Source organism: Coregonus clupeaformis, chromosome 27 (assembly GCF_020615455.1).
Source record: "Coregonus clupeaformis isolate EN_2021a chromosome 27, ASM2061545v1, whole genome shotgun sequence".
In the NCBI taxonomy this organism is placed as follows: Eukaryota; Metazoa; Chordata; class Actinopteri; order Salmoniformes; family Salmonidae; genus Coregonus; species Coregonus clupeaformis.
Window position 1 is genome coordinate 39,833,826 of NC_059218.1, and position 20,425 is coordinate 39,854,250.

At 43.2% G+C, this 20,425-nt stretch overlaps 2 protein-coding genes across 3 annotated transcripts; one reads left to right on the forward strand and one right to left on the reverse strand.

The window, feature by feature from the left end:
* The first annotated feature begins 1,143 nt into the window (after window positions 1-1,143).
* Window positions 1,144-10,035, forward strand: bbs1 (Bardet-Biedl syndrome 1). Its single transcript, XM_041851556.2, has 17 exons — window positions 1,144-1,344; window positions 1,927-2,000; window positions 2,200-2,234; window positions 2,432-2,704; window positions 2,953-2,999; window positions 3,265-3,303; window positions 3,415-3,487; window positions 3,619-3,750; window positions 4,011-4,117; window positions 7,381-7,501; window positions 7,620-7,778; window positions 8,011-8,080; window positions 8,222-8,380; window positions 8,543-8,676; window positions 8,801-8,935; window positions 9,083-9,169; window positions 9,308-10,035. The coding sequence occupies exons 1-17, from the start codon at window positions 1,316-1,318 to the stop codon at window positions 9,392-9,394; spliced, it is 1,761 nt and encodes a 586-aa protein (XP_041707490.1). The 5' UTR covers window positions 1,144-1,315; the 3' UTR covers window positions 9,395-10,035.
* On the reverse strand, window positions 9,896-20,218 carry si:dkeyp-50d11.2 (calpain-1 catalytic subunit). Of its 2 annotated transcripts, none has more exons than XM_041851555.2 (22): window positions 19,848-20,218; window positions 19,209-19,521; window positions 19,030-19,099; window positions 18,641-18,759; window positions 17,601-17,734; window positions 17,321-17,489; window positions 16,601-16,684; window positions 16,428-16,513; window positions 16,184-16,258; window positions 15,882-16,042; window positions 15,638-15,798; window positions 15,527-15,538; window positions 15,169-15,380; window positions 15,025-15,064; window positions 14,847-14,912; window positions 14,717-14,774; window positions 14,556-14,620; window positions 14,380-14,448; window positions 11,265-11,343; window positions 10,750-10,866; window positions 10,608-10,666; window positions 9,896-10,407 (listed from the first exon to the last, which is right to left on the reverse strand). In XM_041851555.2, exons 2-22 carry the CDS (start codon window positions 19,476-19,478, stop codon window positions 10,381-10,383), a joined length of 2,133 nt encoding a protein of 710 aa, XP_041707489.1. In that variant the 5' UTR covers window positions 19,479-19,521; window positions 19,848-20,218; the 3' UTR covers window positions 9,896-10,380. The 2 variants fall into 2 exon arrangements, with proteins under 2 accessions (XP_041707489.1, XP_041707488.1); XM_041851554.2 differs by having other exon boundaries at window positions 19,843-20,218.
* Between the last annotated feature and the right edge of the window lie 207 nt (window positions 20,219-20,425).

Consider the following 20,425-nt stretch of genomic DNA (forward strand, 5'->3'; position numbering starts at 1 on the left):
CAAATAAATTCATCAAAAATCCTACAATGTGATTTTCTGGATTTTTTTTCCTCAATTTGTCTGTCATAGTTGACGTGTACCTATGATGAAAATTACAGGCCTCTCTCATCTTTTTAAGTGGGAGAACTTGCACAATTGGTGGCTGACTAAATACTTTTTTCCCCCACTGTATTAATGCCAAAATAACATGCAAAACAGGCATTTCTGCTAAAAATGTTGGCCTCAAAACAGGTTCTGCCCCACCTGCCCTGAATGACAGGTCGCCACTGCAGATATTGACAATCCATGCCTCAATTGTCTCAAGGCTTAAAAATCCTTCTTTAACCTGTCTCCTCCCCTTCATCTACACTGATTGGAGTGGATTTAACAAGTCGCATCAATAAGGGATCATACCTTTCACCCAGTGGTGTAAAATACTTAAGTAAAAATACTTTAAAGTCCTACTTAAGTAGTTTTTTGGGGTATCTGTACTTTACTATTTATATTTTTGGCAACTTTTACTTTTACTTCACTACATTCCTAAAGAAGATAATGTACTCTTTACTCCATACAATTTCCCTGACACCCTAAAATACTCGTTACATTTTGACAGGAAAATGGTCCAATTCACACACTTATCAAGAGAACATCCCTTGTCATCCCTACTGCTTCTGATGTGGCAGACTCACTAAACACAAATGCTTTGTTTGTAAATTATGTCTGAGTGTTGGAGTGTGCCCCTGGCTATCTGTCAATTAAAAAATAAATAAAGTGCTGTCTAGTTTGCTTAATATAAGGAATTTGAAATGATTTATACTTTTACTTTTACTTTTGATACTTAAGTACATTTTAGCAATTCCATTTACTTTTGATACTTAAGTATATTTAAAACCAAATACTTTTAGACTTTTACTCAAGTAGTATTTTACTGGGTGACTTTTACTTGAGTAATTTTCTATTAAGGTATCTTTACTTTTACTCAAGTATGACAATTTAGTACTTTTTCCACCACTGCTTTCACTTTGAATTCACCTGGTCAGTTTGTCATGGAAAGAGAAGTTCCTAATGTTTTGTATACTCAGTGTGTACGATCAAAGACCGCGATTTCACAGAGTAGCGTTTAAGAAGCGGAACTATTTATTGAGGAATTTGTTAAGGAATCTTTTCTCCGTTGCTCCTTCCTTGCTGCCATAGAAACGGAAAAGCCGATCAGAGGATTAATGATAACGTAAACAAGCAGGCAAGCTAACGTTAGCCAGCTAGCTACCTCAGTGGCAAAACAATTTTGCATCACAGGATATCCTTACAATATTAATTGAGGAATATCATATTGGTCATGCCTTCACTCTCACAGATGAAAGAAAAGTAAGTTACGCTAGGTAGCTACAGGAACGCAAACCTTTCAGCTAACGTTTCGTTAACGTTAGCTAGCTACGTCTAGCATGCTAACGTTAGCCAGCAAGCCAGCTAGCTAACGTTAGCAGGATATCAAGCAAGCCAACTTTGCTATCACTAGCTAGCTAATCGCATTAGCTAGTTAGCTACCCACTTTGCAAAAAACTATTTGAATCAATTTTGTTTCCACATCATTTCAACAACAAAAAATATATGAAATGACGTTGAATCAACGTAGAAAACTGATTGGATTAGCAAAAAGTCATACATTTAAGGGAATTTCGTCTTTTTTTCACGCAACTTTTACCTAAATTCTATGACATAGTGACCTGTTTTGTCGAATTTACGTTGAATTCACATTAGTTGACAATTAAATGAAATGTACATCAACACTAAGTTAGACGTTGAAATGACGCCTGTGTCCAGTGGTAAATGTAAATAAATCCCAGCGACGCTGGCTAGCTGTCAAACGTTATTTCTATGCTTGCTAAATTATGGTTGAAAAGTCGTTGCCTTGCTTCAAAACCATAACGTTACTCTGTCTCTTAACAGCTCTGAGACCAGTAAATGGTTAGATGCACACTACGATCCAGTGGCCAATCTCTATACTTTTTCATCTTGCATCGGTAAGATTTCACCTTAGCTACCACCCATTTCTAATTTCTGTCACTAGCCTTGTTAAATGTAGCCTTGTTAAATGTACATTTGCTCTAATTTTGATGCTATATATCTTGTCTGTTCCTACATATTTATTAATATCTATAAATAAATCCGCTATTTTCTCAGACAATGAATTTACCCGTGGCCTGTGTATTTCTTATACAGCTCTTGCAGACCTGCATGGGGATGGTGAGAATAAGGTAAGAATAATGTTGCTACACTTGCTATAAGCGATTTCTTAATCTGCCTCTAATCCTTTTTCTCATAGGAAGAAGCTCTTTGTGCATGTTTTTTGGTTGACTCATTTTGTTCTGTGGGTGCGTGTACGTGTGGTGTTTGATTAGTGTGCCTGTGATTTCTGTGTACAAGATGAACATTGTCCTTCTTTCTGTTTTAGTTGGTGGTGGGGGACCTGGGAACTGGTTCATGCAACATGAAGCTGAAGGTGTACCGTGGAACTGGCCTGATGAGTGAGAACACGTTGCTTGACCTGCCCACTGGCTTGGTTTCTTTCCTCATGGACCAGCATGAGCCACGCACGCCTGCCATCGCTGTAGCTTCCGGCCCCTTCATCTATGTCTATAAAAACCTGCGGCCCTACTTCAAGTTCACTCTCCCTCCATTAGAGGTCAATGCCCTGGAACAGGACGTATGGAACCAGGCAAGGGAGGTGAGTGGAGCTGCAAAGATTTCAGCAAACAAAACAATAAAAAAAAAGTTAATTATGTTGTAATTTCCCCCTGCACTGTTAGAGCAACAACTTTTGAGCTGTTTTCAATTTTGGCCTGCTGTACTTTATGCGACACCTTTTTGTTTGTCTGAATTGGCGGGTTTTACGCACCAGCCACGCTTCTGGGAGAGCACCATGGTTCTCTTTTGATTGGCCTGCTGTACTAATAACCCTTCTCTTTTCTTAAGGACATGATTGACCCATTGAGCTTGAAGGAAATGTTGGAGGGCATCCGGTAAGTTTCTGCTAATAGCATGCGTCGAGTTATGTTCCCAATTGACTGTTGATTGTGTGTTTGGGGGAAATACTTATTTTATTTTATTGCCAATGCTTGATTATCTGACCGTCTTAAAAATATATATGAAACCATTCAAAAGACTGTACGATGATCAAAACAGGTTACTCGTGACACATCCAAAGTACACTGACAAAATGGCATTATGATCATGGATTAGGATCAGGGTCATGGTATTAATTAGTACTACTTTCCTGCTTTCTAGAGACAAAGCTGATGTTCCACTCTCCGTCAGATCTTTGAGGTAACAACTCGGTTGGATAAGTAACTCTGGTTGTTTGTGTGAGTGAAGTGCCGTCTGATACTGGATCTGACTGAAGTTTCATATCACCATTGTTCCCTTTTACCTGTCAAGGTTCCTCATGTTGGACCCACAAGACATGGAGGCTTTTGTGAACCTTCATAAGGCTCAGCCAATACGAAGACAGGTAGCCTTCCTCACAGCAGTGATTGACTTGAGCAATGTGACATACACACACACACACACACACACACACACACACACACACACACACACACACACACACACACAGAGTCAACTGTTTGTATGTGCTCTTAGACTGTTATTACATGCATCGGCACCCTGAAGAAGAACATGGCTGATGAGGATGCAGTCAGCTGTCTGGTTATTGGCACTGAGAGTAAAGATGTCTATATCCTGGACCCTGAGGCCTTCACCATCCTCTCCAAGGTATGTTCAATTCACAAAGAGGAATTTACAATAACAGATCAATCATTGGTTAGATGTGATATGGGAGGAAGAGCGTGACAGTGGCTAGTGTAAGAGGGGCTTTTGCTTCAATTCCATGCACAAATTTGTATGACACTAACCTGGATAAATAAAGGTTAAAACATGTATTGTTGTTGAATTATCCAGGTTCAGTCATTTTGAATTCATATGGTTTACTCTCTCCATTCCCTCTGTTGACATCCATATTCTTGTTGCCACAGATGTCCCTCCCCAGTGCTCCCACGCAAATGGATGTGACTGGTCAGTTTGATGTGGAGTTCCGGATCACTGTGGCCTGTCGCAATGGGAATATCTACATCCTCCGCAGGTATGGCAACCACCGACCAAAAAATACCTTTGTCTCTATGACCCTTTACAGACAGACTTTACGGTATGTTGCCTGTAAAAATAAATCTGGCAATGTTTTTGTAGAACCCAATTCATACAGTCCCATTTTACCACATTCTTGCCGGGATAAGCCTTTTATATCTCCTGTGCACATGCCAGCAAGTTTAGGAGTGGGAGCATAGCTGCAGGAAGTAGGGGTGCTGAGGGTGCTGCAGCACCCCCTGAAAAATCTGGAAGAAGGAAAAAAATATATATATACAAAATGTAATAATACTTTTTTTAACGTACATTTTTTCTCGCACAAAAGTAGTGCACTGCGCCTTTACTAGGTATTAGCGGAATGATATAGCCGTCTGTAGCACGGGCCAAATTTTTTTTCTACCTTCAGAGTATCTTCATCAGGATACCGATAGAAAATAATAGCAATCTATATTTTTCAAAAGCATGTGAGTCTCGTGTTCATATTTCACAACATCCTCTGGCTTTTGGAGTTGCCTTTACGCGATCGAGCAAAATAATAGGCCTACTCTTGATTTAGGATACATTATAGCATGTTAAATGTTTCTGATCAGTGATAGATGAACACTTGATTTAGGATACATTATTGCATGCTAAATGTTTCTGATCAGTGATAGATGAACACTTGATTTAGGATACATTATAGCATGTTAAATGTTTCTGATCAGTGATAGATGAACACTTGATTTAGGATACATTATTGCATGCTAAATGTTTCTGATCAGTGATAGATGAACACTTGATTTAGGATACATTATTGCATGTTAAATGTTTCTGATCAGTGATAGATTAACACTTGATTTAGGATACATTATTGCATGCTAAATGTTTCTGATAGATGAACACTTGATGTAGGATACATTATTGCATGCTAAATGTTTCTGATCGATGATAGATGAACACTTGATTTAGGATACATTATTGCATGCTAAATGTTTCTGATCGATGATAGATGAACACTTGATTTAGGATACATTATTGCATGCTAAATGTTTCTGATCGATGATAGATGAACACTTGATTTAGGATACATTATTGCATGCTAAAAGTTTCTGATCGATGATAGATGAACACTTGATTTAGGATACATTATTGCATGCTAAATGTTTCTGATCGATGATAGATGAACACTTGATTTAGGATACATTATTGCATGCTAAATGTTTCTGATAGATGAACACTTGATTTAGGATACATTATTGCATGCTAAATGTTTCTGATCAGTGATAGATGAACACTTGATTTAGGATACATTATTGCATGTTAAATGTTTCTGATCAGTGATAGATTAACACTTGATTTAGGATACATTATTGCATGCTAAAAGTTTCTGATCGATGATAGATGAACACTTGATTTAGGATACATTATTGCATGTAAAAAAATTCTGATCAGTGATAGATTAACACTTGATTTAGGATACATTATTGCATGCTAAATGTTTCTGATCAATGATAGATGAACACTTGATTTAGGATACATTATTGCATGTAAAAAAATTCTGATCAGTGATAGATTAACACTTGATTTAAGATACATTATTGCATGTTAAATGTTTCTGATCAGTGATAGATGAACACTTGATTTAGGATACATTATTGCATGTTAAATGTTTCTGATCAGTGATAGATGAACACTTGATTTAGGATACATTATTGCATGCTAAATGTTTCTGATCAGTGATAGATGAACACTTGATTTAAGATACATTATTGCATGTTAAATGTTTCTGATCAGTGATAGATGAACACTTGATTTAGGATACATTATTGCATGTTAAATTTTTCTGATCAGTGATAGATGAACACTTGATTTAGGATACATTATTGCATGCTAAATGTTTCTGATCAGTGATGGATGAACACTTGATTTAAGATACATTATTGCATGTTAAATGTTTCTGATCAGTGATAGATGAACACTTGATTTAGGATACATTATTGCATGTTAAATGTTTCTGATCAGTGATAGAGGAACACTTGATTTAAGATACATTATTGCATGTTAAATGTTTCTGATCAGTGATAGATGAACACTTGATTTAGGATACATTATTGCATGTTAAATGTTTCTGATCAGTGATAGATTAACACTTGATTTAGGATACATTATTGCATGCTAAATGTTTCTGATCGATGATAGATGAACACTTGATTTAGGATACATTATTGCATGCTAAATGTTTCTGATCAGTGATAGATGAACACTTGATTTAGGATACATTATTGCAATCGAATAGATGAGCTACCACCTCTACTTATTTGCCCAGACAGAGAATTAACCAAATATACAGATGGAGATTCAGTGAAACAAAATCACATTGATTGATTAAGACAAGTCACAGGCTTTTTGGTTGGGAGTAGGCCTAGGCTGCTAAGCGACTGCAAGTGAAAAGCAAAATAATCAAATTGTTAATTAGACTACGTGCAGTAACATGCTGGCAAAATGTTCTGATCAGTGTTAATAAATGAGCCTAGACAAGATGATCATCAGCAGCACTCAACTCAACTTAGCTAACATTTCAACAGTCTAATTGTAGCCTAACCAATATCCAAATGGAGATTCAGTAAAAAAGTAAAATCTGACATTGGTTTATCAAGAGTCCCCACACTTGTCTCAAAGCTGCGCAAAACGATGCTGAAATTGTTGAACACATGCAGGGTACCCTACTTTATTCCAGTATGTTGGTCATTCAGTGATATTTATTCCCACAGTCATTCTTTATGGATCCCATCCAGTTGTGGTTAAGAAAACAGTGCATGTGGTGGGCAATCCAAAGAGATGGGTGAAGTGACATGCCTCGCAAAGTTTACAACTGCCAGGATAGTAGTAACAGGGCGCTGCCTAGCAACCATCAAGGGCTCAAGAGCGTAGTGCATGCCAATGACGCCTCAGCATTACTAAGCCGTAGGCAGAACTTTATCGCAATCATGTCGGTTCGCGGAAATAAAAGATTCGGCTTTGATACCAACAACACTTTTCAGAGATAAAGAAAAGGTGGAAGAAAGTTGTCGGGAAAACATCTTGGTTTGAAAGTTGTATGTTTTGAGGCTGAAGTCGCACATTGGCCTTCCATATGGACGACCCCTGTCCTATGGATGACCCTCCCCCAAAACTTTAAAAGTATTACATCTGGCCTGAGTGTATTACTGCCAGCCAATGTTTATTTTCGCAGGATGCAAGGGAAATAGCTGGATGACATTTTGTTGTGCTCTGTCTTTGCAGGGAGTCCCCCAAGCCCAAGTACTGTATTGAGCTGTCTTCTCACCCTGTGGGGCTGGTGAGGATGGGGAAGAATGTGGTGGTGGGCTGTGCCCAGGAGACCCTGCAGGGCTTCACACAGAAGGTAGGTAACACCCTCTCTCACCTACACTCAGTCAATTCAGTAGAAACTGCAGCTGTGTGATGTGATCGTTGGAAGAGGCCTGAGTGTGTGTGTGTCCTGTCCTGTCCTCTGTGTCCAGGGGAAGAAGCTGTGGACGGCCTGCCTGCCTGCCCCTGTCACTACCATGGGTGTGATGGACCTCCCCACCAGGGGCTTCCAGGCGGTGTTAGTGGGTCTGGCTAACTGTGAGGTCCACATCTACAGGGACAAAAACCTCATTAGCACCATCAAGACTCCGGTAAGACGCCATGGCTAGACAGGCCAAAAGCTTACCAATAGGTTAGTAGCTACTTGATTCTGATGAAACAGACTCTTTAGAAACAGATTCACATGCTTATTTCCTGCTTGTTTTAGTTTTATCTGGACTTGGCACCCCAACAAAATCCTATGTTTTTGAAAGGTGATTAGGTTTGCTAGGTTTGTACCCCACTGTCATGATTAGTTCTGACTGTCAGTCCTCTGTGTTCCAGGATATAGTGACCAGCATTTGCTTTGGGAGATATGGACGAGAAGACGGAACCCTTATAATGACCACCAAAGGTACATATTACCTGTTCATTTAGGATGGATTTGAAGTCTTGTTTAAAAGAGGGTCCTCTAGTCTAGGATGCTTAGTACAATGGACAGATGATGAAATGAAGCCCCGTGCCTGATTTCAGTGTGTGTCCCTGTGTTTTGTAGGAGGGGGTCTGATAGTAAAGATCCTGAAGAGGACAGCTGTGTTTGATGACAGGGACTCTGCCCCAGGCCCCCCTCTGGCACAAAGCATCCGCCTCAATATCCCCAAGAAGACCAAGTTGTACGTGGACCAAACCATGAGGGAACGGGAGAATGCTGTGGGTACGTATGTCCAACCAGAACTGTAGTCTAGCCTGGCCAGTGGCCACAACCTCCAGACTGAACAATGGTTTGCTTGTTTCTCAGCAGTTTTTGGAGAGAGTTTTGGGGTCTTGGGTTTGTGGGTCAATTTTTGATGTTCGGTTTGGGCCATGTGTTTTCCAGCAATGCACAGGGCCTTCCAGATGGACCTGAGTCGTCTGCGTCTGGCTGCAGCGAGGGCCTACGTTAAAGCCCTAGAGTCCAGCCTTACACCCATGTCCTCCAGCCTGTCTGAGCCTCTCAAGATGAACGCAGTGGTGAGTCTGATGTCCTGGTGTATGAGGGAATGTGAGTGTCTCTAATAGAATCCCAGCGATGGTTTAGCACACAGTCAGAACTCCTGGTGGAGTCTCTCTCCTCCTGTCGTCCTGTCTGTGTTAGGTGCAGGGCCTGGGCCCGTCCTTCAAGCTAACTCTGAACATCCAGAACACAGCTGCATGCCGTCCTGTCATGAACTTGGCCATCAGCTTCCTGTATGACGAGAGCCTGTACAGTATGAGGACAGCCTTCTTCAAGGTGACCTTCCTTTTAATCCATCATGTATCATCAGCTGAAAAGTGACATTGACTGTACACCTCACTAATGTCGCTGGGTAGTTTATATACATTCTTTCACTTTGGCTAATAGCCTGAATATTATTGAATGTGTTCAATCTCTCCGCAGATCCCCCTACTGGTTCCTGGGCTCAACTACCCTATTGACACATTTGTGGAGTGCCTGAGTGATAAAGGAATCTCTGACATCATCAAAGTATGCATTTCATTTCTCTGTTACTCTATTTTTCCATTAGGTAACTTCACTGTGTAGCCATTTCAGTGCCTCCTTGAACATAAAACCTATGTGAGAGTAGAAGGTAAGCTGTTGTTGACACACGTTGTGTAATTACAGGTGTTTGTGCTGCGAGAGGGCAAGAGTGCACCCCTGCTGACTGCCCATATCAACATGCCCGTCAGTGAGGGACTGGCACTCAACTGAGAGAGAGAGAGAGAGAGAGAGAGAGAGAGAGCAAGCATCATCTTCAGTTCCTGGGCTGGCTGCTATGCTCTCACCATGTGCTTCTAGCGCCCTCTAGTGGCTGGGCTGACTCAAGGTGACTGGGACGTTAACAGGAGCAGCCTGTGTTTGCCCCAGAGGTTGTTAAAAGCCATGTGTAGCATATGTAAGGTAGGTGAAGATGTAGGGATATTTGTCCTTAGAGGAAACTCCATGGAGAGAAATGGGTTTAGAATTGAATCACAGGATTTAAAATTCAAATGTAAGTGAAATTGTAAGCTGTGTGTTGGTGGATAGAGATGTCAGGACAATTATGGTAGTTTTGAATACAAGTGTATATAAAGTCATTATATTTATATATAAATAAGCATTATTTATTGCACTTTTAAAGTTTGTTAAATAATTGCCGGGAAAAAACAGATTTGTGCTGCTCATTTCTTAATGTTTGACGTTCAGATTATGACAGAGGATAATGGCTACATGTTCAGATGTTTCAATCATTGCACTTTATTTTCAAAAATGAAAGATAACAAAAATCCATACATTCCTGAGAAGTGCAGAGGTATCCAGAAAGAGTTGGCTTTTCAAACACTTTAAATGTACTTAATAAAACCTTAAATGTCTGTTTTATTTTCTCTATTTTTCAAGGCATTTTTGTCATTGAGGTTAGAATATCTGTTTTGTTATTTTCAAACTAAGGCTTTATGATTGACTTCTGTCAGAATATAAATCCAACAACTTGTTTAAAAAACAAGTTGATCACAGGTTTATTTTTATTATTTTTAATATATAAAATGAAAAAGTCAGGCAAAGGCAATGTTCAAAAGCATTTATGTGTTCTCCTCGACCTGTTTTAGAACCACAACTAGTCACATTTAAGACAATATTCTATGGCCGTTGTAATGCATAGTTGGAGTGGGGGTGACGCCACAAACAGAAGCTGTAGCAGGCCAGGGCCATCCATATGTCTAGGCAAACATGGTGAGGGAGATCCACTAGAGGAAAGAGAGCAAAGACTTTACCAACACCTCATAACACATTTAACAGCTTAAAGTAGTCACACTTCAATGACACCAGTAAAACATTGATAGAGAAAGGAACAGTTGTGTCTGGGCTCAAAAGCAGTTTGACGTTAAAACTCCACAAGCTGCTCTCCCTCAAAATAAGAAGACAGTTTCTGATGGTTGTGACATACCTGGAAGAAGCTGAAGGATACCACCCCATCTACATCAGTGTCCATTTCTTTAAAGGTCTCTAGAATGGTGAACAGAGAGTGGTTATCTCTACTGGTAGTAGCATTATCAGAGGTATCACTGCTGTAGATGAAGTCAACTCACTGAACATGGTCTCCAGGCGGATGAGACAGTTTACAAAGTTATCAAAGTCCACGTTCAGGTCTTCCTTTGCATAGCGCAGGATGATGAGTTGGAACAAGTGGTTGGTCAACTTGAAGCCTGACGTAGAGAAAGGGACAGTGGGTGAACAGCACATCAAACACAGCTCTTATGATATCTCACCTAGACAACTAGTCTTATCAGCAAAACTATTTTAGACTTTTTGCCTGGTTACACAAACGGGTAGCTTGTCATGGTAGTACTAGGTAGAGACTGGTCTCCTGTTGGATAAAGTGACCAGGGGCAGAGCTGGTCATGTTATTATGCACTTAAAAGGGCTCTATTCAATACGTACTTGCGGAAGGTCAACGTTACAGTTTGATTGAAATTTAAAGGCAATGTTCTGGCATTAGAGAAGACTGCATTCACAGTAAACGCACAGTCAACTCAGTGTTGGTTATATTATTGTGCTTTATACATTTAGTGAGGATGCTACTAGAACAGTAATAAAACAGTACCTGCTGATTCCAGTGCCATCCGCATTTCATAGGAGCTCATGGTGCCAGATTTATCCAGGTCAAACTTCCTAAACACAGTCTGATGTGGTGGAGGAGAGAGAGAAAGGAGTGGAGAGAGGTTATTAACACAGTCTGATGACGCAGATGCTAACACAGTCAGGTTATTAACACAGTCAGATGACGCAGATGCTAAGCTACAGGACTGTTTTGCTAGCACAGACTGGAACATGTTCCGGGATTCTTCAGACAGCATTGAGGAGTACACCACATCAGTCACTGGCTTCATCAATAAGTGCATCGATGATGTCGTCCCCACAGTGACCGTACGTACATACCCCAACCAGAAGCCATGGATTACAGGAAACATCCGCACTGAGCTAAAGGGTAGAGCTGCCGCTTTCAAGGAACGGGACTCTAACCCGGACGCTTATAAGAAATCCCGCTATGACCTCCGACGAACCATCAAACAGGCAAAGAGTCAATACAGGACTAAGATTGAATCGTACTACACTGGCTCTGACGCTCGTCGGATGTGGCAGGGCTTGAAAACTATTACAGACTACAAAGGGAAGCACAGCCGCGAGCTGCCCAGTGACACAAGCCTTTGACTTTTAAGCAGGTCAACATTCACAAGGCCGCAGGGCCAGACGGATTACCAGGACCTGTACTCCGAGCATGTGCTGACCAACTGGCAAGTGTCTTCACTGACATTTTCAACATGTCCCTGACTGAGTCTGTAATACCAACATGTTTCAAGCAGACCACCATAGTCCCCGTGCCCAAGGACTCTAAGATAACCTGCCTAAATGACTACCGACCCGTAGCACTGACGTCTGTAGCCATGAAGTGCTTTGAAAGGCTGGTCATGGCTCACATCAACAGCATTATCCCAGAAACCCTAGACCCACTCCAATTTGCATACCGCCCCAACAGATCCACAGATGATGCAATCTCTATTGCACTCCACACTGCCCTTTCCCACCTGGACAAGAGGAACACCTACGTGAGAATGCTATTCATTGACTACAGCTCAGCATTCAACACCATAGTGCCCTCTAAGCTCATCACTAAGCTAAGGATCCTGGGACTAAACACCTCCCTCTGCAACTGGATCCTGGACTTCCTGACGGGCCGCCCCCAGGTGGTAAGGGTAGGTAACAACACATCTGCCACACTGATCCTCAACACGGGGGCCCCTCAGGGGTGCGTGCTCAGTCCCCCTCCTGTACTCTCTGTTCACCCATGACTGCATGGCCAGGCACGACTCCAACACCATCATTAAGTTTGCCGACGACACAACAGTGGTAGGCCTGATCACCGACAACGATGAGACAGCCTATAGGGAGGAGGTCAGAGACCTGGCCGTGTGGTGCCAGGACAACAACCTCTCCCTCAACGTGACCAAGACAAAGGAGATGATTGTGGACTACAGGAAAAAAAAAGAGGACTGAGCACGCCCCCATTCTCATCGACGGGGCTGTAGTGGAACAGGTTGAGAGCTTCAAGTTCCTTGGTGTCCACATCACCAACAAACTATCATGATCCAAACACACCAAGACAGTCGTGAAGAGGGCACGACAAAGCCTATTCCCCCTCAGGAGACTGAAAAGATTTGGCATTGGTCCTCAGATCCTCAAAAAATTCTACAGCTGCACCATCGAGAGCATCCTGACTGGTTGCATCACCGCCTGGTATGGCAACTGCTTGGCCTCCGACCGCAAGGCACTACAGAGGGTAGTGCGTACGGCCCAGTACATCACTGGGGCCAAGCTTCCTGCCATCCAGGACCTCTATACCAGGCGGTGTCAGAGGAAGGCCCTCAAAATTGTCAAAGACTCCAGCCACCCTAGTCATAGACTGTTCTCTCTGCTATCGCACGGCAAGCGGTACCGGAGTGCCAAGTCTAGGTCCAAAAGACTTCTCAACAGCTTCTCCCAAGCCATAAGACTCCTGAACAGCTAATGGCTACCCGGACTATTTGCACTGCCCCCCCACCCCATCCTTTTTACGCTGCTGCTACTCTGTTAATTATTTATGCATAGTCACTTTAACTCTACCCACATGTACATATTACCTCAACTACCTCAACTAGCCGGTGCCCCCGCACATTGACTCTGCAACGGTACCCCCCTGTATATATAGCCTCCCTACTGTTACTTTATTTTACTTCTGTTCTTTTTTTTCTCAACACTTTTTTTGTTGTTGTTTTATTTTTAATTTTTTTGTTAAAAATAAATGCACTGTTGGTTAAGGGCTGTAAGTAAGCATTTCACTGTAATGTCTGCACCTGTTGTATTCGGCGCATGTGACCAATAAAATTTCATTTGATTTGATGTGGTGGAGGAGAGAGAGAAAGGAGTGGAGAGAGGTTATTAACACAGTCTGACGTGGTGGAGGAGAGAGAGAAAGGAGTGGAGAGAGGTTATTAACACAGTCTGACGTGGTGGAGGAGAGAGAGAAAGGAGTGGAGAGAGGTTATTAACACAGTCTGACTTGGTGGAGGAGAGAGAGAAAGGAGTGGAGAGAGGTTATTAACACAGTCTGACTTGGTGAAGGAGTGGAGAGAGGTTATTAACAGTCTGACTTGGTGGAGGAAAGGGAGAGCGGTTATTAACAGTCTGACTTGGTGGAGGAAAGGGAGAGAGGTTATTAACAGTCTGACTTGGTGGAGGAGAGGGAGAGCGGTTATTAACAGTCTGACTTGGTGGAGGAAAGGGAGAGAGGTTATTAACAGTCTGACTTGGTGGAGGAGAGGGAGAGCGGTTATTAACAGTCTGACTTGGTGGAGGAAAGGGAGAGCGGTTATTAACAGTCTGACTTGGTGGAGGAAAGGGAGAGAGGTTATTAACAGTCTGACTTGGTGGAGGAGAGGGAGAGCGGTTATTAACAGTCTGACTTGGTGGAGGAAAGGGAGAGAGGTTATTAACAGTCTGACTTGGTGGAGGAGAGGGAGAGCGGTTATTAACAGTCTGACTTGGTGGAGGAGAGGGTGAGAACAGTGGAGAGAGGTTATTTACAAAGGTTGGCAACAGCAAACATGGTGTGGAAATCATACCCAACAATAGCTTGAAAGCTTCGGAGGTCTATTTAGAAGAGTAGGACATGCTGGACTCACCAGGTACCGTTTGATCTTCTCCCACAGCACATGGAACTCTGTCAAGCCCAGCTTCCCGGTGCCGGTGGTCTGTCAAATCAATGTCAAGGACAGACTGAGAGCAATAAAGAGGAAGCACAGTGATGGTTGATGGACACACATCAGGGTGGGTATAAAGAAGTTGTAATTAAGGATACATCCATGAGAGTTATCATGCAACGACAAGCCTCCTTCCCAAAGCCGTCTGTCTTCAGGTCCTTATCTGTGACACAGAAAGTGACAGTGAACACACCATACAAGTCTTCCCTCACATGCCTTTTCCCTTTAACCAAAAGAGATGCCAGTATAACAGACTCACGCTTGCTGACGATTCTGTTTAGGATGGTCTGAAGCTTGGAGGCACTGATCTCCGTTTCCTGTGAGAATAAAATAAAGTAAGAAAGGACTACAAGTACCATGGCTCCCGCCAAAAATGTAGTTTCTCTCACCGTTCCAGCCAGCTGTCTGAAGAGACCCTTGAAGCCTGCATCAATCTGGCTCTCATCCAGCACTATCTGCAGCAGACACACACAGACCGTTTGGCTTTTCTCTCATCTGTACATCTGCTGTATGCTGATTAGTCAATAGATTCATCTTGGTTTGAATTAGTTCAAAACCATTTCTCACCACCTCAGGCAGATCAGCTGTGATGTCATCATCCAATTCCCTGTTAGGAGAGGAGCAAGTCTTTAGCCAGTTTCATTGGCTTAAGCTTTTCATATGTCTCTCTCCCTCTGAGCTACCCACCCCACCCCACCACCCTTCACTCACTGGGAGTCGGCTGGCTTTTCAGAGAACACCCTGAGCACAAAGTCTCCGTTCTTCTGGGGCTCGAAGGTGGAGGGGACGATGATGTACTCTCCCTTGGGCAGGCAGAAGCGGGTGCTGACCTCTCTCAGGTTGATGAAGAGCTCTGACCGGGCACTGGAGCTGTGGGTCAGGAAGAAGTCCCTCTTCAGATGCACCCCGGGCCGACCTGTAAACTGTCCAGGAGAGAGGAGGAGAGGAAAGAAGGAAAGAGGATGATAGGAGATGGTACAGAAAGGAGAGGACCAATATTTGTGGGTAGAGATTGCTGTTATGGTCTCATGCAGAGATGGACTCCTAGCATTTCCAGAATGTGTCATACCTCTTCTGGAACCTAGAAGAAAGATAGAAAGGTATTTAAGTCACATCATTCTTACAGATTCTTAACTTGACTGTTACCAAATAAAAATAATTACTGGAGTAAATATCTTGCCTCATAGATGGCGAATCCAATGGTCTCCATGTCTTTCCCCTCACGCCGTTGCCGACGACGATCCTTCTGCATCAGCGCCACCAGGAAGCTGCAACCTGATTGGCCATCTGCGTCTGGGTGCTGAAGGGCCACTTTGAACTGAGGGTTGAGCCAGAACGTTGCTGTAGAGAAGATGGGAAAACATACAAAAACGAATCTATTACTCCTTGTCCCCCTTCTCTCTCAATTCAGTTTCCTAATGTACCTGGGTAGTTCCTGCAGCCCCCTGCAGTGCTGCCTCTCCTCCACTCTCCAGGGTAGAGCGCTGAGCTCCACTTCTTCACCTGGCTGGCCTGCAGGGCGTCTGCTGTCAGATTACAGATCTCCAAACGGCTGAACTCACGCAGGAAGTCACGGAATGACATCCTGTGTGGGAGGGTTTATGGGAGAGGCAGAGAGACTGGTCTTGAGGGTACTATTAGCTTAATATTGTGTTAGGATATTTGTATTGGCAAAACAATACCCTAAAAATATAGAATATTTAAAAACTCTTGACAAACTACTTACCAGAACTCTCCATCTTCGCTACGGTTGTACAATCTAGCTCTGACCGATGGTTCAACTCCAGCCCACTCTCTTGAACTGAAACCACAAATAAAGACTGACACATCTCTTAAAATATATATCACCAGCCCAAGTTCACTCAAGACTGAACTTTTCCTGAACTAACTCTTACCCAATTCTCCTCCACCTCATTCCCCTCTCTCCCCATCTCACCTCTATCTCTCTCTCCCTCCACCTCTTCTCTCACTTGTCACTCCAGGCTCCGGTCCACTCCATCTCTCCCCAGGGGTTCCTGATCCGCAGAAGCTTGGTGGGACTTCCTTTAAACTCCACCTAGCCAATAAGCATGAGGTGCTGTCTGTGATAAAACTATATGTGTATTGTTAATCAAAACTTCCATTAGCCAGGTCCTTCACTCACCTCCTCCACACCTGTCACAGAGTAGGCATGGCCTTTCACCAGCTTCTTGAATGTCATCGCCTCCATCTCGAAAACACCAGAGATCTGAGAGAATTAGAGAATTATTTTGTACGGGATCTATATCGCACAAACAAATAGTTTCTTAAAGAATAGTGTGTGTATGTGTGTGTGTTTGTGTTCATGTATGTGAACATGTTTTAACTATACTTGTGGGGACCAGAAGTCCCCACAAGAATAGTAAACTAACAAAAATTTGACCAACTGGGGACAATTTGTTAGTCCACACAAGGTCAAATACTATTTCTAGGGGGTTAAGGTTAGAATTAGTGTTAGAGTTAGAATTAGGTTTAGGGTTAAAAGCTAGGGTTAGGATTAGGATTAGGAGCTAGGGTTAGTTTTAGGGTTAGGAGCTAGTGTTAAGGTGAGGGTTAAGGTTATAATAATAATATAATATGCCATTTAGCAGACACTTTTATCCAAAGCGACTTACAGTCATGCGTGCATACATTTTTACGTATTGGTGGTCCCGGGGATCGAACCCACTACCCTGGCGTTACAAGCGCCATGCTCTACCAATTGAGCTACAGAGGTTAGGGTTAGGTTTAGAGTTAGGGAATATAGGATTTTGAATGGGACTGAATTGTGTGTCCCCACAAGGTTAGTTATACAAGACTGTGTGTGTGTGTGTGTGCGTGTGTGTGCATGGTGTGTGTTGCTAACATCTATGGAGCATCCCAGCAGGGATCCTCTCTCCACTGCTCTACTGATTATGCTAAACAGTTCTGGATGGGCCTTCTTCAGCTCAAACATCTCTGTCACGCCCCCTGTGAAGTCCTCAAATCCCTCCGATGTACTGCCCCCTGAGAGGGCCTCGTAACAGCCGTTGAGCCTGTAACACAGACAAACAGACAGACAGACAGACAGACAGTTCTGTTATAACAGTTTGTTATGTTGTGTCCGTACACTAAATTGCCTTTTTCTCGCCATCCATTGTCCTTACTTTGCGTAGGCCTTCTCCAGCAGGGCGCTCCAGAACTCTGCCCCCTCTGCTGAGTGGAGGAACAGCAGCTTTCCATCCTTCACTGGCAGCCTGTCATCAATCACCACGTCCACCCACTCCCCAAACTGCCAGAACTACACACCAGGTACACAACATGGGAGACGAGCACAACTGCTACAAAATAGTATTTGGGATACACACCATACAAATGCAGTAATGTATAACTTCTGTGATTTAAGGATGGTTGTGTTTATTATGCTGCATTCATTGCTGGGAGAGGCTCTGCTGCAGGTTGCCAGGGACAGAGTAGATTGCTTGGCAACAAGACAACTGCAGTTCAGCCGACTCCCCAGAGTGTTTGTCCAAACCCAAAGAGATAAAACAACCGCTGTGCTCTTTCAGTTATGAGTGCACTGCATCTGATGCTAAGTGAGTGCCCCAGATCTTTATCCCTTGCCCTCTCTTTGGGTGGGTGTTAAAGGGGCCAGGCTGGCCGGTGGGCTGCGGGGCTGGCCTGGTGCTCCCTGTAGGAATCTGCCAGCAGGGGGGGCCAGGCCGGCCGGTGGGCTGCGGGGCTGGCCTGGTGCTCCCTGTAGGAATCTGCCAGCAGGGTGCTGGTGCAGCCCTGCCCTGCTGTTCTGAGTGACACACTGTTTATGTCCACCTATAAATACTGGCAGTAAATATAGCAGCATGCATGCAGCCTGTGGGGACAGGACTGACTGGAGGAGTTGGGGGTTGTGGGGCAGTGGCACTCCAACCCTGTGCTGGGTAGTGGGGAATTTAGGGTGGAGGGCCAGATCAGTTACAGTAGCTAGTGTATTGTAAAGGTCTGCATTTGGGTGTAGAGTCTACTGAAATAAAGGGCATGAAGTCATAGCAGACCAACTGGATATTGAGCTGGAGATGGGTCAAATATATAAATATGTGGGAAAACAGGAGTAGCTCTGGACAGAACAGGACAGGAAAGGTATAGCCGGGTAAGAGCGGTAAGGACTGATAGGAGTGGTACGGGGGAAGGTGGTGAAGTGTAGAAGTACCTGGAAGTGAAAGATCCCAGCATACTGTTGATGGAAGCTCTGCCCATGGGGCACCACCCGATGCAGTAGAGTCTCATTCAGTGTGAGTGAAGCGATCGCTGCCAGCAGCCAACAGTCACCTGGCACACAGAACATACCACATGACACCTACCACATGACATTACATTAGGTGTGCCTAAATAACTTAGCTATGATGATGAAATCATGGTTTGAAAAAACTCAATTTTGAGAAAAGTAGGGGTATTGTCATCATGTAAGTCTCCGTCTCTCTGTTTATCTATCAGTTCCTGTCCTTTCGTCACCATTGCACATACTGTAGGAGTCCAAAAGCCCAGCTCCATAGTACAGTAGGGCAGAGGTTGGGCACATTGTGGGCAATCTGAACTCACCCAGAGCTCCCTGGCAGACGTCTGTACGCGTGGCTCCGTCTACGATGAAGTGAGGGTCAGAACAGAACTCCTGAGGAACACAGAGAGAGTTTCTACGGGTGAGACAAGTATCAAGATGGATAGGAGCATCTCTGCAGTAGAAAGTTATAACCTGCAGATGTACTGTATCTCTCCCTCACCGTGGGGCGCATCCATCGGACCCCCTGTGTCTTTGCAGAGTGTGACCCCAGCTCCTTGAAGCCCAGCGATGAGGTCTGAGCAGGGAATGCATCATCCTCAAACAGGCGTCTGCTCTGCAGACTGTGGGCCCGGAGACACTCAAAGTCCTGGCCGAAGAACTTCAGGGCCTTGTCATTCTGACCGATGCCCTCATTGCGGTCCCACTGGCTCCTCAAACGAGCAGCCACTCCAGAGGCAAACACAGGCTCAATCACCTGCTCCATAGCCATAGCCTACTCCCCAACTCCACCCAATAAACACTAGGAAATGGAGCTGAATAAGGCGAAAATTGATAATAAGTTATAATTGATGAGAAGGTGCTTACACACACACACATACACATTCACACACACAGAGAGAGAGAGAGAGTAACAAAACAGTTATACTCATATTATAGTTAATGTATTTTTTAACACGTAGGGTAAGTCTCAGGCAAATCCTATAAAGCAGTGTTCACCATGTATTGACTGAATGCATCAGATTATTGATAACAAAAGCGACTCAATGCATTTTTGCGAGTGTACGAACACAAAAACGTCCATGTATTCATATTGGTCAGATATTACAATAACAATATTATTATTTTTTAAATACCTTACAGACGTGTTTACGCCGTGATTTTTTTGACCGCCACCGTTAAATGCCTCGCCGTGCTTCATTGAACTAAAAGCTGGGTTGGTTTTCTGGCTGCTGCTCAGATTCTCACACCGACCGTCCCATGGAAGATTGCTATAGGCCTGCGCAAAGCATTTGGCATTACTCAGCACATATCTTGCGAATTCAACAAAAAAAAAAACGTGTTTGATGAGAGGTGCTTTTCCATACACACACCAAATAATATTATATAGCCCAAGTATATTCTAAGATATGAGGTGCAATTTAGCAGGTGGCCTAACTTGATTTGAAACGGATTTGTCAGTCGAATTGATCTAATTAAGGCCACCGAATAAGCATGGGCCATGTAAATATATGATGTCGTTGTAATTTACATGTTTCTGTGAATCCCCTCTTTTCTGGTTACAACAGAACTTCACTAAAATTCTGGCATCAGCTGAGTGGTTTTACTGTAACAATGCCTCCATCTAGTGGCAATAGAGCAGTCATACAGTAACAAGAAAAACCAAGTATTAAATGTTATTGTTGTTTTGACAGTATTATACAATAAAACTAACAGTAA

Bases quoted from the DNA above. Each gene is read 5' to 3' on its own strand.
- si:dkeyp-50d11.2 (XM_041851555.2), bottom strand. From the start codon at position 19,478: ATGGCTATGGAGCAGGTGATTGAGCCTGTGTTTGCCTCTGGAGTGGCT. The intron at 19,100-19,208 runs GTGAGGGAGAGA...TGTGTTCCTCAG, and splicing joins TCCGATGGATGCGCCCCACG to GAGTTCTGTTCTGACCCTCA. The intron at 10,867-11,264 runs GTACTGTTTTAT...TCTCTACGTCAG, and splicing joins GATGGCACTGGAATCAGCAG to GCTTCAAGTTGACCAACCAC.
- bbs1 (XM_041851556.2), top strand. From the start codon at position 1,316: ATGCCTTCACTCTCACAGATGAAAGAAAA. The intron at 2,705-2,952 runs GTGAGTGGAGCT...TCTTTTCTTAAG, and splicing joins TATGGAACCAGGCAAGGGAG to GACATGATTGACCCATTGAG. The intron at 8,381-8,542 runs GTACGTATGTCC...TGTGTTTTCCAG, and splicing joins GGAACGGGAGAATGCTGTGG to CAATGCACAGGGCCTTCCAG.